The 15,666-nt window shown below is 40.2% G+C and overlaps 1 protein-coding gene across 1 annotated transcript in view; it reads left to right on the top strand.

Annotated features, from left to right (window-relative positions):
* Window positions 1-15,666, top strand: part of Dnah7 (dynein axonemal heavy chain 7) — a 253,456-nt gene that overhangs the window by 230,728 nt on the left and 7,062 nt on the right. Inside the window, exons 62-64 of the mRNA XM_060368356.1 lie at window positions 4,797-4,949; window positions 6,458-6,635; window positions 11,617-11,720. Of these exons, the coding sequence (XP_060224339.1) occupies window positions 4,797-4,949; window positions 6,458-6,635; window positions 11,617-11,720 (435 nt within the window). The remainder of the gene's footprint in view (window positions 1-4,796; window positions 4,950-6,457; window positions 6,636-11,616; window positions 11,721-15,666) is intronic.

Here is a 15,666-nt window from a genome sequence, read left to right as displayed (position 1 = left end):
TTGCATGGGACCTAAGTTTAGTCCCCAGCACTCATGGCAGGCAGCTCACAACTGCCACGCTCCAGCTCCAGCTCCAAAGGGTTGTACACTCTCTTCTGCTCTCTACTGATACCCACACGCACTGTGGCACACACATGCAGAAGCACACTTAGACACAAATAAACAAGCAAACATTTTCCAAAAAAATGAAATTGCAAGCAAACAAACAAAAAGCAAAGGCCAACTAAAATTCAACATACAGAGGAGGACCCCTTTTGCTTTGAGGTGTACCATCAAACGATGCATGAGTAGTCCGTGAACACTATTTATGCTCATTGTTAATAGAATGTCAATCACCAGAATTCTCACATCTCTGAAAATATAAACTGGTACAGCCTATCTTCAGTACTGCTTGGTAATATCAGTTAAAAATGAAATATCCTTCATCCTAATGTGTATTTATTCATGTCCATGCATGCAAGGGCACAGCACAGGGATGCCGATGGTGCGTTCTTTTAATAGCAAGCAGCATAAATCAGATATTATTCAATAGTTGTTATAATATGCACAGTGAGATGTCCACGGAGTGAGGAAGACAGGCTTAGAGTTGCCAGTGTAGACAGGTGCCAAGATACACTAGTAAACAACACTGTATAACTTTTTGTGTTTTGTTAACCAATTTGATCTTTGTTAAATGGGCTCAGTAAGGTTATATCTGTGTGAAGTTGCTACACGCCCTCTCTCTCGTCCATCTCCCCTCTCCCACCTCTTACTTATGTGGGTTTTCTCCCTTTTCTCCTTCTTTCATAGATCTGTACATACAAATATTTAATAAATTACTTGAAGAAACTTGTTTACACTATATCACTTTTCTCTTAATAATTCATGACATTCTTCCTAACAGCAAAGATATGATTTGAAATAGTACAGTACAAATATCTCACTCAAGAATGACAGTTTTAATTTACCGTTTAAATCATCAGCAGTCAAAGCGCCAGCACTGACAGTTATCCCAGTGATGTGATTTTCTGGTCCAGGCTCCAGGCCAGGATGAAATTTCCAACTGTGTTCAGAGTTGTATTTTTGGCAACAGTTTCTGAGGATTTCTTTTCACTTTAGTGACATTGACTATTTTTTTAAGAATCCAGTTCAGTTGTCTCTATTTTTTATGAGATGTTGCATATTGCAGTATTTTCAAAAGTCAAATAATAAATGAAAGAAATTTCTTGTTAAAATTTATGGGATGCAGTTAGCAATATACCCAAGAAAGATTATACTACTTTGCTGAGGTTTGTTTTTAAATCATTAAATGAAATAGATTTAAAATAAGTAAATTATTTGTCTTGAACAAAGAAAAGGATGTCTTACTCATTCAATATGAGGAGAAAGAAATTTAAAACCTAAAGCTGAAGAGAAGAAGGGGAGCAGGGAGGAGGAAGAATGGGGATGAGACTGCTGAACAACCCATTTATGAAATGACATAATGATGTCCTGAATACCAAGTCTAATGGTAATAACGGTGTTATCCAAATTCATATGAAAACACAGCACAACTCAATAAAATTTTAAAAATTGATGTTATCGGGGTATAGTCTCTGATTAGAGTGTAATTAAGTTAGAAATAAATAACAGAAAGCTAATGTGCAATTTCCATATATTTTATAAATTCAACATAACACACAGCACTGTACTACCTAGAGAAAACAATTAATGAAAACTTAAATGCAAAGAGCACAGCAATTGGTTATATAGTACGAAATAGTAGCCCTGAAAACATACAAGTAACATCATACATACTGAGCAGGTTGTATCTGGGAATATATATGTATATAAATATATACTTGTAACCACAAATAACGAGAAAGGAGGCCGTGACTTTGAGAGAGCAAGAAGGGGTGTATGAGAGGGTTTAGAGGAAGGAAAGGGAAGGAAAAAACATGTAATTTTATTATAATCTCAAAAATTAAAAACAAATATGGAAAAATTAAACATAATTTCCATTAAATCATAATGAACAAACAACAGAGCACATCTTCATAAATTTATATGAAAAGCAAAAAGCTGGATGAACTCAATGAAATATAAAATTAACATCTTATAAAGATTCAACAGAAATGACTAAGAAAACAGGAGAAAGAACAAGGCTAAATTATCATCCTTTTCGGCTGAGAATACCTAATCTGAACTGTTTCAAACTCTCAAGCTCTACAGCTGCAACTGTTTCCCTATGCATGGAGAATCACATGTGGAATTGCATGTCATGAATTACATGGAAATGTCAAAGTGTAGGTACACTGAAAATGTTATGTAAAAACACCTCTAGTATGTAATTTATATATTGACTATGAATAAAACTTTGTTTAAACTTGGGACTCACCCCTAACATCTTATTAGATATTGTGCAAAGATCCCCAAATCTGAAATAGTTAAGAATTTTAGGCTAGGAAATCACAATAGGTCTTATTAGTCAGGTCTGTATCATGAATACTTTATCCCAGTAAACTAACAGGATAGGTTACAAAAATGACATGAAAACACATCATAGCCCTCTCTGTGTTTAAAAACTGAATGCTGAGCTGGAAGACTGCTCTCCCACTTTGGATGCTTCCTGTGGCTTGTTACATATAGTGCCTAACTGTCTGCATTTAGTTGAGTATGAGACGTTGTGCAGAGGACAGTGTCATGACACTGATGACGGTTGACTGTGGTCCTCACTGAAGTGGGATATTGGCTGGGTTGTTCGCAAGAAGCACCAGAACCTTTAGGCGTTACTCCTTGACCTGGTTCCTTCTGCCTCTTTCCTGGAAGATCAAAACTAGCCATTACTGAGGGAGCTGCAAGAGAAAAGAGGCCAAGGGGTCTCACCTCTAAAGTACATGCGTTAACTTAACTGTTGGTTCCAGTGTGATAACTGGCCTCAAAAGCACATGACAATCCCTGTTTCAGGTTTGTCGGCATTTTTTAAAACTTTGTATTTGTTGGCATTTCCAGGTCAACACTGATGGTTCATAGCTTTGAGGAAAAGACCTAATAACTTGTTTCCTAATGTAGGTTTCAAATCCCTTTTCTTTTAGCACAGCTATCCTTCCTGACTTTTAGAAGCAGGAGAGTGGCTGGGGCCATACACATGGGAAAGCACTTGCTCAGCATATGCAAAGCCTTAGGTTTGAGTTAAAGTACTGCAAAAAACCAAGTGCTACCTCAGCTGCTAGAAGCTGCTTTCTAGTTCTTAGAACTATATTATCATGGCTTCTTTCTCTATTTCTGTTTTGACTTTCTGGGCTTATGCCTTTAAAACATAGAATTTACACAATTGAACACTACTCAGCAATTAAAAACAAAGCAATCATGAAATCTGCAGGCAAATGGTGGGATCTAGAAAAGATCGTCCTGACTGAGGTATCCCAGAAGCAGAAAGACACACAGAGTATATACTCACTTATAAGTGGATATTAGACATATAATATAGGATAATCATACTAAAATCTGTACGCCTAAAGAAGCTAAGCATGAAGGAAGACCCTGGGTAAGATGATCAATCCTCACTCAGAAAGACAAATGGAGGGACATTGGAAGAAACAAAAACAAGGAACAGGACAGGAGCCTACCACAGAGGGCCTCTGAAAGACTCTACCCAGCAGGGTATCAAAGCAGATGCTGAGACTCATAGCCAAACTTTGGGTAGAGTGCAGGGAATCTTATGAAAGAAGGGGAGACAGAAAGACCTGGAGGGGACAGGATCTCCACAGGGAAAGCAACAGAACCAAAAAATCTGGAGACTGATACTCCAACCAAGGACCATGCATGGAGATAACCAGAACCCCTGCACAGATGTGGCCCATGGCAGCTCAGTATCCAAGTAGGACTGTCTCTGACATAAACTCAGTGGCTGGCTCTTTGATCACCTCCCCCTGAGGGGGGAAGCCTTACCAGGCCACAGAGGAGGACAGTGCAGCCACTCCTGATAAGACCTGATAGGCTAGGGTCAGATGGAAGGGGAGGAGGACCTCCCTATCAGTGGACTTGGGGAGGGTGTGGTTGGGAAGAAATGAGGGAGGGGCTACAACTGAGACACAAAGTGAATAAACTGTAATTAATATAAAAAAAATTTAAAAAACAGAATCTTTGCTGTTTCAGTGGGGTTTCAAAAGGCAACTAAAATATGTGTGTTTAATCCAGTGAATTTACTCCAAAATCTTGAGGTTAGTTCAGATTTTTTAAAACAGAAATTATAATAACGTGGAACAAATGTAAGATCAAATAATAGATAGATAGATAGATAGATAGATAGATAGATAGATAGATAGATAAAAATTAAACTTTATTGGTAACAACAACATCAAAACCCACAACTGATTCTTCAAGTTTTTTTTTTTTTTTTTTTTTGCTAAAATCTCTAAGGCATTTGAAGACCCCCCCTCAAAGCTTCCATGTGCGGGAGATTATAAAACAAGAGCAACTAGATCACAATAGAATTTTAGACTGCTTTACTCTCCAGCTTGTTTCATATAAGCCTCCTAGTTTTATATGCACCACTGGGACTTTAAGAAGGCAGGCTAGGGGCCCAATCCTAATTTGCCTTTAATGGGCAGGTAAATTAAACGAAAGGTAGACTGTGATCCAATATCTACTGAATAGCTGTGCATTGGTTAAGATTTTCCTCTAAAATTTGGCTAGAGATAGATCATTATGATTTTTTTATGGAAGGTTCTTCACAAACCCAAACAAACCTTACCCTTGTTACCAAAGACAACATGAAGAAAGCTTTAAAGTTAGGACCTCCACTGCCAAGTTCACCGAGGTCTGTTGTGTTTCAGGGGCTTGTTGTAATGTCGACGGAGCTGGAAGAAGTCGTCAGCAGCATTCTGAATGTAAAAATTCCAGGGATGTGGATGGGTAAATCCTACCCCAGTCTCAAGCCCCTTGGCAGCTACATTAATGACTTCCTTGCAAGACTAAAATTCCTGCAGGTGAGTTTATCCATGTGAACACTGCTGTCCAGTTTCTTCTGGCTTCATTTTCTTCATCGGAATGTTGAGTGTGGGGAGAACAGCATTGTACAGTCCTGAATATTCCAGACACAATGACCTTTATTCAGTAGCATATCATGTGTATATATTGTGTATATATGTATGTATACATATATGTATATATATGTGTGTATGTATGTATGTATATATATGTATCTATGTATACATACATATATATATAGAGAGAGAGAGAGAGAGAATATATTCCATATTCTGTATCTTAAGTAGGAGGTGTTGTCAAGTAAATGACAAACTTTGGAGAAACCTCTGACATGTTGATTTTCCATTAACTATTTAGCATTAAGTAGAGCCCTATAACAGAGCATCTTAGAAAGCCAGACAAGCCTGTAAAGAGGGGAACTGTTTCTTCATTGCCAGTCACCTTCTAGCTCTGCCATCGCAGTCCGAGACAGTAGCGACCTCAATGGCTACTTTTCCTGGGTGTGTTGAGTGGGTAGGATCCTCACACCTAGCTATACACCAATCGATGCTTCAGTGTACGTTAGAAAAAGTGATTAATTGCATACATACTGTGTATATAACATGAAACTATGGTGAAATTGGGCAGGATGGTTCACACATGAAATCCCAGCACTTGGGTGCCTGAGGCAGGAAGATCACCCACAAGTTCAAGGCTAACCTATGCTACATAAAGGGCTTTGTAATAAATTCCAGGCCAGGTAGTCTTTAAACAAACAAAACAAAAACAGTGAGGATGTTTCTGCAGGAATAAAATGAGCAGCTCCTTTTTCATAATACCGTCCCACTGAAGCACCAGAGTCAGACACTAAAGGACCAGGAACTGGGGTTGAACTGTGGGCTTTCTGGAGTGGAGAATTTTAATTTGTTTCTTCAGAGAGGCTTTTATAATTTACTACTTAGCCACTTGTTTTTCAATAGCTCATCATCAAAACCAATGACATAAATACAGAATTAAAGTGTCATTATATTTCTAAAGACCATAAGCATTGCCTTTTATAGTACTATGTTTCAGTATGTTGGATTTCATAGTATGTTAATAAAGTAGAAAGAAAAACTTCCAAAAGAATATTCTACTGGGTAGTAATGACTAATTAATTTGAAAAGACAATGTGAATATTACCATATGACCAGACTTTATGGAAATCAACTAATCTATGTAACATGATATGAGTTCTAACAACGAGTCTGTGTTCACGAGAAACCAGTGGACATGTGTCAAACAGACATCTGCATCAGCATTTCACGGATTATAATTCCCCAGCTACTGTGATGGAGATAATGTTGAATAGGAACGGAATACTCCTTTGATAATTACTTTCAAACCTTAACAATGGGCCCTAATGTATACTGAGTCTCATTTGCTAGTTTGCTTAGAGGGTACTAGGCATGTCTGGTGACACAGTTCACTGATATTTACCAGAAATTGATAACCCTCGCTATATCACTTTTGTCTGGATCTGCCGTAGCAATGGTTTGAGACTGGCCCTCCTCCAGTCTTCTGGCTTTCTGGCTTCTTCTTCACACAAGCCTTCCTGACCGGTGCACAGCAGAACTATGCCAGGAAATTCACAATTCCAATCGATCTCCTTGGGTTTGACTATGAAGTGATGGATGATAAAGAATATAAAAATGGTCCTGAGGATGGTAAGTACAGTGACAGGATGAGCTGACTGGTGTCTGCGCTGTGGGCAAAGGCAGAGCATTGTTGCTTATCTTCTCAATTGTGTACATAAAGCAAATCAGAAAGCAAATAGAGAAGAAAATGAATAGAATAGTTGAATTTGGATAAAAGGAACACTCCCCTGTATCTCCTAAACTGAGTAAATTAGAAATCATATATAGTTAGTTAAAATAATCATCAGATTAGCAGTACACAGGCTAATCATCTATAACCTTGTGTCGGCCTTGGACAATGGAGAAAGGAGTCTCTTGAAGACCATACCTTTTAAAATCCCTGATATATGTATCCTCTGCTGTTACATATTTCATTCTGATACTTACATCTAATGATAACATTGTGTGTGAGAGAGAGACAGAGACAGAGAGCGACAGAGAAAGAGACAGACAGACAGAGAAAGGAAGGTATGTGTGGGTGTGGCATAGTCATACACCTGTGAGAAAATGCCACTAGAGACCGGAGGACAATGAACATCCTATTCCTCACTTTCTGCTTTGTTTCTTTGAGAAAGGATCTCTCACTGAAGCTGGTAGTAAGCTGACTCCAGTGAGCCGCAAGGATCTTCTTGTCTCTGCCCACTAGAGTGCCCCAGTTATTAGGGCGCACACAGGCAACGCCTGGCTTTTTGATGGATGCTGGAATCTGAACATAATTCTTAGGCGTAAGTGGCAATCCCTCTTAACTGAAAGCTGAGGCCCTGGAAACAGTTGAAGACTAGGAGGATGGCTGTGAAAAAAGATCTCTTTCTTGATTGGTTGTCTTTTAAATACTAAGTGGTGTCTGTGATGTTTTATTCAAAATTTAGTGGGGACCAGCAAGATGGCTCATTGAGAAAGGACACTTTCTACCAAGCCTGACAACCTAAATTCAATCCCCAGTATACACATAGTGGAAAAAGAAAACTGAATCGGGACGGGAGCAGCTTACCAGGCCACAGAGGAAGACAATGCAGTCCTGATGAGACCTGATAAGCCAGGGTCTGAGGGAAGGGAAGGAGGACCTCCCCTATCAGTGGACTGGGGGAGGATAACGGGGGGGGGGGAAGAGATATGGTAGGGGGATTGGGAGGGAATGAAGGAGGGGGCTACAAAGTGAATAAATTGTAATAAAAAATTCAAAAAAAAAAGAAAACTGAATCCCACAAGTTCTCTGAGCTCCACATATGCCTTGCCATACACCCACACACTCACATACACAAAAATAAAATAAAATGTAATAAACATAAACACAAAATAATTAAAATGTAAACGCAGTGGACAAGGTAACTACTTCAAATAAATACTACTTTTTAAAAGCAGAAAAGATTAAAAGTGCTAAACTTAACCAAAATGGTGCTGATGTTAAACGGACATCTACCTCTCAGTGGCTGTCAATGGATACTGCTTCAACCAATGTGTCACAGACCACCCTACGTCCTTAGTTATCACTGGCCCAACCAGGGAGGCCAATCAACAAGCAACAGGTTAGGCTTTTGCTCTCCCATCCACTGTATGCCCAAGTGTGAGACGCTGACTAGCAGATGCTGTCAAAACAGGATCTGACAACTGCCTCACCTTACTGTGGCAAACGGTTTCCCTTTCACTTGGGTGTCACACAACTCAACATTTTGGCGATGTGAAGCCAGAAGCCATCCTGCCACGCCCCTGGAAAAGTTGCGTTCTCTTGCCCCATCTCTTCTTCTCGTGTGCCATCCCTGTGAAAGTAGAAAGCTAAGAAAACAGTTGTTGGTCCTGCCAAAGCTGTGAGCCCATGTACATGTGCACCTCCTGGGAATCCAGACGGCCTTTCCTTTCTCCTCTAGAGCTTTGTTTCTTTAATGGCGCCTCCTCTTTCCAGAATCAACGGACTCAGAATCGGACAGTCCCTAAGCACACCTAGCACGCTGTGGCATCCCTCATCTTAGACGCAATCAATGACTTTTCCATCCTCTTTTCCATACAGGACACTGCTGTCCTGTATCCCAGCTTCCTAGGAGCAAAGCATCTCAGAAGATTGGCTTTGCGGGAAATCTGAGTTCTCAGCTGTTTTCCTTCTACCCTGCATCCTCTCCACTCCCTGGATGCCTTCTCCTTAGTTACTGACAGTTTCCATGTTGACAAATCCCATGAATCCCCCTTTGTCTTCATCTTAACTTCTTAGCAATGTCTGTTGCTCCATTTATCTTCCTAGACATGCTTTCCTCACTTTGTTTGTAGGACATCACCTGCTGGTTTTGTTTTTTCTTATTGTGCAGGTTTATGCTTCTTGCTGGCTTATGCTCCTTCAGCTGTGGGGGTCTCCAAGGACAAAGTCTTTGAACCATTTATGTTTACTAATTCATCCTCTCCCCAGGTGAACTCCTCCATTCTTATGTCTTTGAACATCTCCTTGCTACATGCTTCCTTTGTGATCCAGAAGGCTGTAACCACAGCTGCCAACATGCCATTTCTACTTTAGTATCCCCTAGTTATGTAAAACTTGGAGTTAATTTCAATAAATAGCACCACCATCCAGCCAGAATCCTAGGACTTCTCCCTCCTCCTCCCTTAGACACTCTTCCATTAAACCAATGGCTCCCCAACACCTGCCTCCACTCCTGTTCGTCTGGCCTCTGGGCCCTGCCAGCTTTTTATCTTGCCTTGGTGCCCTCGCCCAGTCTCCTTATAAAGTCGGCCACGGTGATTCACATGTTTTCTTTTGTTGTCTCTCTCTCTCTCTCTCTCTCTCTCTCTCTCTCTCTCTCTCTCTCTCTCTCATGACCATACAGGTGCAGAGCTGTCACCTTGCCTGGCTTCACCTCCTAAGTCTCTAGCAGCACCTGGCCCTCAAATGCCGCGGTGGAGCTCCCAGGCCCCACAGAGCTGAAAGTCACTCTGAGTTTATTGAAGCTGGCCTAGGATTTGGCAGCCCCCTTCATCCCGATACTTAACTGAAGAAATGCACTTAGGGACAATGAGCGTCCCACATAGGGGACCAGAGAGGCAGGGCGACATGCTGTAACTAATCATGCTTTCCCCAGCAGCAGATACCTAAGCCATCATTACCTGACCATTGGTCTAGAGTTCCCTTGTTATTAATGCCCTTGGAGTGTGCACAATGCTGAATCGCCCAGTTTAACAACTTGGCTACATTGTTTCATTTATTATTTCTTGTATTATGTACGCTTTTAAAAATTCCTTCTTCACACAGGTTACTCCTGTAAGAAATAATCTGAGCCCTTGTTCTCGTAAAATTCAACTGACAGACTGTGGAACATGCCAAAAAAAAAAAAAAGGCTAAATATTTATGACAAACTATATAAGAAGGAAGCTAAAGAGCTTTGAGCAAAGGAAAGTCAAGGGAGGTGCCGTGGGCCTAGCGGTGTTGCCCTCTTCCATACTCTGCCACAGAAACCGCCCAGCTCTTCATATTTGATCCCAACAGTAAGCCTGCCACACAGGCGCTATATGGTCTCTGTTATGGAGAAGCAGACACTTGGGCTTGGGAAAGCTAAATAACTTCCCCCAAGGCCTTGGTAGCATTGCACAGAGACAAGACTTCAGTGCAGGCCTTCCTGCGTCATTCTCAACTGCTTTCTTCCCAGCCTGCTGTACTGAGCACTTCACAAAGAAGTTTGAAATCAGTGTGATTCTCGTGGAAAGTGTCTTGATAAAACTATGGTTAATTCTTTATTCAGGAGCCTGGCTTTTCCCCTCCTAACTTTTCTCAATGTCATCCTGACGTAAGACAAAAAGCGGCATTCCAGTTAACATCTGAGTGGAACTGATGGAGATATATATATATATATATAAATATATATATATATAAATATATAAATATATATATATATAAATATATATATATAAATTTTGGACCCAGCTAAAAGATTTAAGTTGTAAAAACACTGCATAAAGTTTTTAAACTGTGGAATTGCATATACCAAGTGTAAAGATTATAGAGCTCTCTTGTTTTCTTTGTACCAATCATCAGGTACCTGTTACTAAGTGTGTGTTGGGGAAAAGAAGTTGTCAGGCACTAACAATGAAGAGTTACCTTGACAGTAGCAGAGGAGCACATAAAACACAAAGTACAGATTACTTGGTGTCTCAAAATCTATTCAGTAAAGAATGACCATCAGTTAAGCAAACCACTTTACTCACTGTCAATGTACCCACCCCAGGGTAATGATTTCATTGCAGATATATATTTGTTAAATTATGGATTTTATTTTTGTATGCACACATCACATGTGTAAATTTTTTATCAGAAAATGTGCTTATCCACAGATTAGGGTGTTTGCCATTCCAGCTTAGTCCATGCTACTTCATCAATTACAAGAACAAAAGTGAGAAACCACAGTATGATCTGGAAAGATGGGATTTTCTCCAAGAAATCCCTTTCTCATGGGGCCATCTGAGTCTGGCATGGCTGGAACCTGAGTTTCCTCCCAACCTCTGCCTCTCCTTCAGCATTTCTCCTTTTTGACAGTTTCATGTGTGTCTGCTTCTGGTTTTCCAGCCTTACAAGTCAGTCTTGGCTTGTTTACCAAGAGGAAAACAGTGATATGGTGTTTAGTGTGTTGACACATGTAAAACACTAGTATTTGGGAAGCTAAGGTAGGAGTATTTGAGAGCTTACGGCCAGTCTGGCTACCTTACGATCATGCCTCAGAAAGTAAATAAGTAAATCAATGTCTAAATGTCACAATGGATCTAGGAAAGCGCTGCCAGTTCATTTCGTGCTTAGTATTGGCTATCCCAGGCATTTTACCTAAGATTCCTAACATCTGAATTGCTAGTCACATTTGGGCAACTCAGTAATCGACAGAAAGCGTTGAGTAGTGGGAAGGACAGCAGGTAACAGAAGAAGGGAACCTGGGAAGCTACGGCTGGCACTGTGTGTCTGCCTGCCCTCCCCAGGCAGGAATTTCAGGTGCAGAACTCAGTCCCTGTGCATCTTTCAATGTTAACATCTTTCTTTGTTATTCAGGTGTTTACATTCATGGATTGTTTTTGGATGGAGCTTCCTGGAACAGAAAGATCAAGAAGCTTGCAGAATCACATCCGAAAGTTCTCTATGATACAGTCCCCGTGGTCAGTATTTGCCTGCATATGGATATGTGCACAGATGGTCTGTTCTTGTTATTTATGGTGACTTCGTTCTGTAAAGCTGCTCCCAATGCTAAATTATTGACTATGTTTGTTTTTAGTGTGATTCTGGATTGAGGTTCTGCAGTCTCAGCATCTTTGTTGGTTTGTTGATACATACTGTTGCACTGTTTCTGTTTAAAGGAAACTCACTTAATGTGCATTATTTCCTCTTTGACATTGACTCACTGTCGGTTGCACTGTAATTCCCACTGCATGAAGCTCATCCCTCAGCCTTCTTGCACATAGGAACTTCGGATTGTGCTGCAGCCTTTTGCCTGTGAGTTATTTTAAACAATGGAATGCCAACAAGCCAATACAAGAATGCTAACAACTAAGTACTAAATAGCCCATGAAGAGCATAGTCGTTTACAGTTATGAGAGCTGAAAATAAGAAAGCAGGACTTGCCCTGCTCCAACTCTAGCTATGAAAATGTATGTGGGATAAACACAACTCAAATCCTATGTCAGTGACCACACACTGCCAGGGTTGGTTTCAGGATGAGAAATGAATTTGGAATCTCATGAAACTTACAGATAAGTTCATAAATGGTAAGTAGCAAAGGCGTGTTTCTATGTGTAACTGTATTACAGCAAAACAGATTTTTACAGTCTGAAGGGCACATCAAGGATGGTATGAAAAAACTTAGACTATTGGAGTCACATGAATTGAAGCATTCTGTAAGCAGCTTAGAGACAGGTGAAAGCTCACCTTAACAACTGCAAAGGGTGGGACCAGTCCAAACTCGGGAATTTCATCCAGATTCTCTTCTCTCCATACCAAAATGCTCTGGGCAAAGGAGGTTTAGGACAGGAGACTACAAAAGTGAAATAAACATTTGCCATTTCAGGGGCTGGCTGGGGTTGCAATTCCTTTTCTTTATAAGGACATTATTTTTTTAATTTTAATTTTTATTAATTACAATTTATTCACTTTGTATCCCCTCTGTAGCTCCCTCCTCCTCTCCCAATCTCACCTTCCCTCCCTCTTCTCCACCCATGCCTCTCCCCTAGTCCACTGATAGGGGAGTTCTTCCTCCCTTTCTTTCTGATCCTAGTCTATCAGGTCTCATCTGGACTGGCTACATTGTCTTCCTCTGTGGCCTGGTAAGGCTGCTCCCCCTTCAGGGGAGGTGATCAAAGAGCAGGACAATCAGTTCATGTCAGAGACAGTCCCTGTTCCCATTACTATGGATCCCACTTGGACACTGAACTGCCATGGGCTACATCTGTGCAGGGATTCTAGATTATCTTCATTCATGGTCCTTGGTTGGAGTATCAGTCACAGACAAGACCCCTGGGCCCAGATTTTTTGGTTTTGTTGCTCTCCTTGTAGAGCTCCTGTCCTCTCCAGGTCTTATTATTTCCCACTTCTTTCATAAGTTTCCCTGAACTCTGCCCAAAGGTTAGCCATAAGTCTCAGCATCTGTGTTGATACTATGCAGGGTAGGACTTTTCAGAGGCCCTCTGTGGCAGGCTCCTCTCCTGTTTCCTGTTTTCTCCTTCTTCTGATGACCATCCTCTTTGCCTTTCTGAATGGGAATTGAGCATTTTAGCCAGAGTCCTCCTCCTTGATTAGTTTCTTTAGGTATACAGATTTTAGTATGTTTATCACATATTATATGTCTAATATCCACTTATAAATGAGTATATATCCTGTGTGTCTTTCTGCTTCTGGGATACCTCAGTCAGGATGATCTTTTCCAGTCCCTACCATTCATCTGCAAATTTCATGATTTCCTTGTTTTTTATTGCTGAGTAATATTCCATTGTGTAGATGTATCACAATTTCTTTATCCATTTATGAGGACATTCTTAATTAGCTTGCAGGAAGTAGAGGGAAGGAGTGCATATACAAATGGATAATTATTCTTCTCAACAAAGAAGTCAATGAGAAATAAAAATTCTCATTAGAAAAATCCATTATACACTTAAAACAAAGTACATCCAAGTTCAAGTGTTTTGATAGATGCGTTATTATTAATCTATAAAAACAGTTTGCCCCACACCCCCAATAACATAGATCCCACAGTGGCCTGGGAGAAACAGATAGCCCTGGGTCTTCGTCACTGCCATCTTCATATGATTGTGTCTTGACCTGCCACGGACCAGCCCAGTCGGGCTCCCGTCATCCAAGGGAGAACAAGGTTTTGGATAGGAAGACACGGTTTCGGCAAAGAATTGACAGACAGAGACACCTTGATGGTTTTGACTCTGCTGCAACTTTACTAGTTGCAGTATTTTTATACAAAAGGCACCTTAAAATTGGCATACTTTCCAGAACATTTAGACTTTTTACCAAGAATACAAAGTTTACATTTTAACTCAAAATGCAGTCAAACATAAAGTAGTGCCCACAAGTAATCTTGGCCTAAAAACTTTTTGATCAGAGCAAACAAAGGAAAAGAAACCTCAAATATAGTTTCATTATTGCTAACCAGTGAAGAGGAAAGTCAGGAGCTAAGTCAGATGCCTACCAAAGTCCCTCTCTAATATTAAAATCTAACTACACCTTTGTCAACCATCCTCCCATATGTCCTGCTTAAGATTTATGAACTTCCCTAGGAACAAGGCACTGAAGGGAGGGGAAACTCCCACCAGCTGCACCTCTCATGCCATTACTTCTTAAGAAGGAGCCTATTATTTTTCCACTATTCTTAATGCCTATTAATACTAACTCTAATTCATTACCTTTCTTAAACTTATTATTTTTATTAAAGCCTTTAACAATCTACTAATAATAAATTTCTTTATAAAATTAGTTGTGCTGTTTCAGGAGTCACAGAGAAATATCAAAGAACTCATTAATCCAGCCCCAAACCACAACTGAAAAAGTGTAGAAACCTCAGAACACATCTCTTTTCCAAATGGGATGAGTCTGCCAGGGACCTTCCAGGGGGCGAATTTCTGGAGAAAGCATATCCCCCGCCCTGTAGCTTATGCTACTATGGCGACACTGACGTGGGTATTGGCATTGACCTAAGGACCCTAAAGGAGGGCTGGTTTCTGAATGGTCAAGTTATGTACCTCAAGAACTACTTATTACTGTGGGTTAAATTAATTTGATCAAATTCTAAAAGGTATTTATGATTTTAGTTTGTTCTTTGCCCTTATAAGTCAAAGGCCAGCTGGCCTTAAAATCTTGCTCTGAAGGCAGGCCATGTTCTATAATAAATTACCTAACGACTAAAAAGAATATGAGTGTATTGTAGATAAAGGAGGAATACAGCTATGTTATATTTCTATCTAAGTGGGGAAATTATGCTTTACACAACTGCTTTAATAACTGTCTGGAAATTTGTAAGTATTAGCGCATATAATGCAGACATTAGTATTCACTCTGATATTTCCATACATCTCCATATTGTGCCTTGACATGTCCATCTGCTTTTCTTCTACTCTGGTCCCCTCTCCCAGTGACACCCTCAGATCCCTAGTCTCCCTTTTCTACATTCATTCAGCTTCCTTGATGCTTCTTGTGCTTCTGCAAATGGACAGCGCACCAGTGCCTCTCTCCACATTTGGCTCACTTCACCTAGCCTGACAGTCTCTGGCATTAATACTGGGCTGTAAATGATCTCGTTATTCTTTATGGTATGTATGTAGTTATGAAGGTATGCATGCATGCATATATGCGTATATATGTATTATGTGTGTATGTATGTATGTGTGTGTATGATGTATGTATATACGGATGTGTGTATGTATGTATGTATTGTGTGTATATGTATGTATGTATAGTGTGTGTATGTATGTATCTATCATCTATCAATCACATATTATCCATCATCAATCTATCATACTGTTACAACAAACTGGGGCCTGTAATGATTTTTTCATGTTGACTTCATTCATTTGGATCTGTCCCCAAGAGCGGTCTAGCTGGATCACA

Source organism: Meriones unguiculatus, chromosome 15 (genome assembly GCF_030254825.1).
Source record: "Meriones unguiculatus strain TT.TT164.6M chromosome 15, Bangor_MerUng_6.1, whole genome shotgun sequence".
Taxonomy (NCBI): Eukaryota; Metazoa; Chordata; class Mammalia; order Rodentia; family Muridae; genus Meriones; species Meriones unguiculatus.
This window is presented reverse-complemented; position numbering and strand designations above follow the sequence as displayed.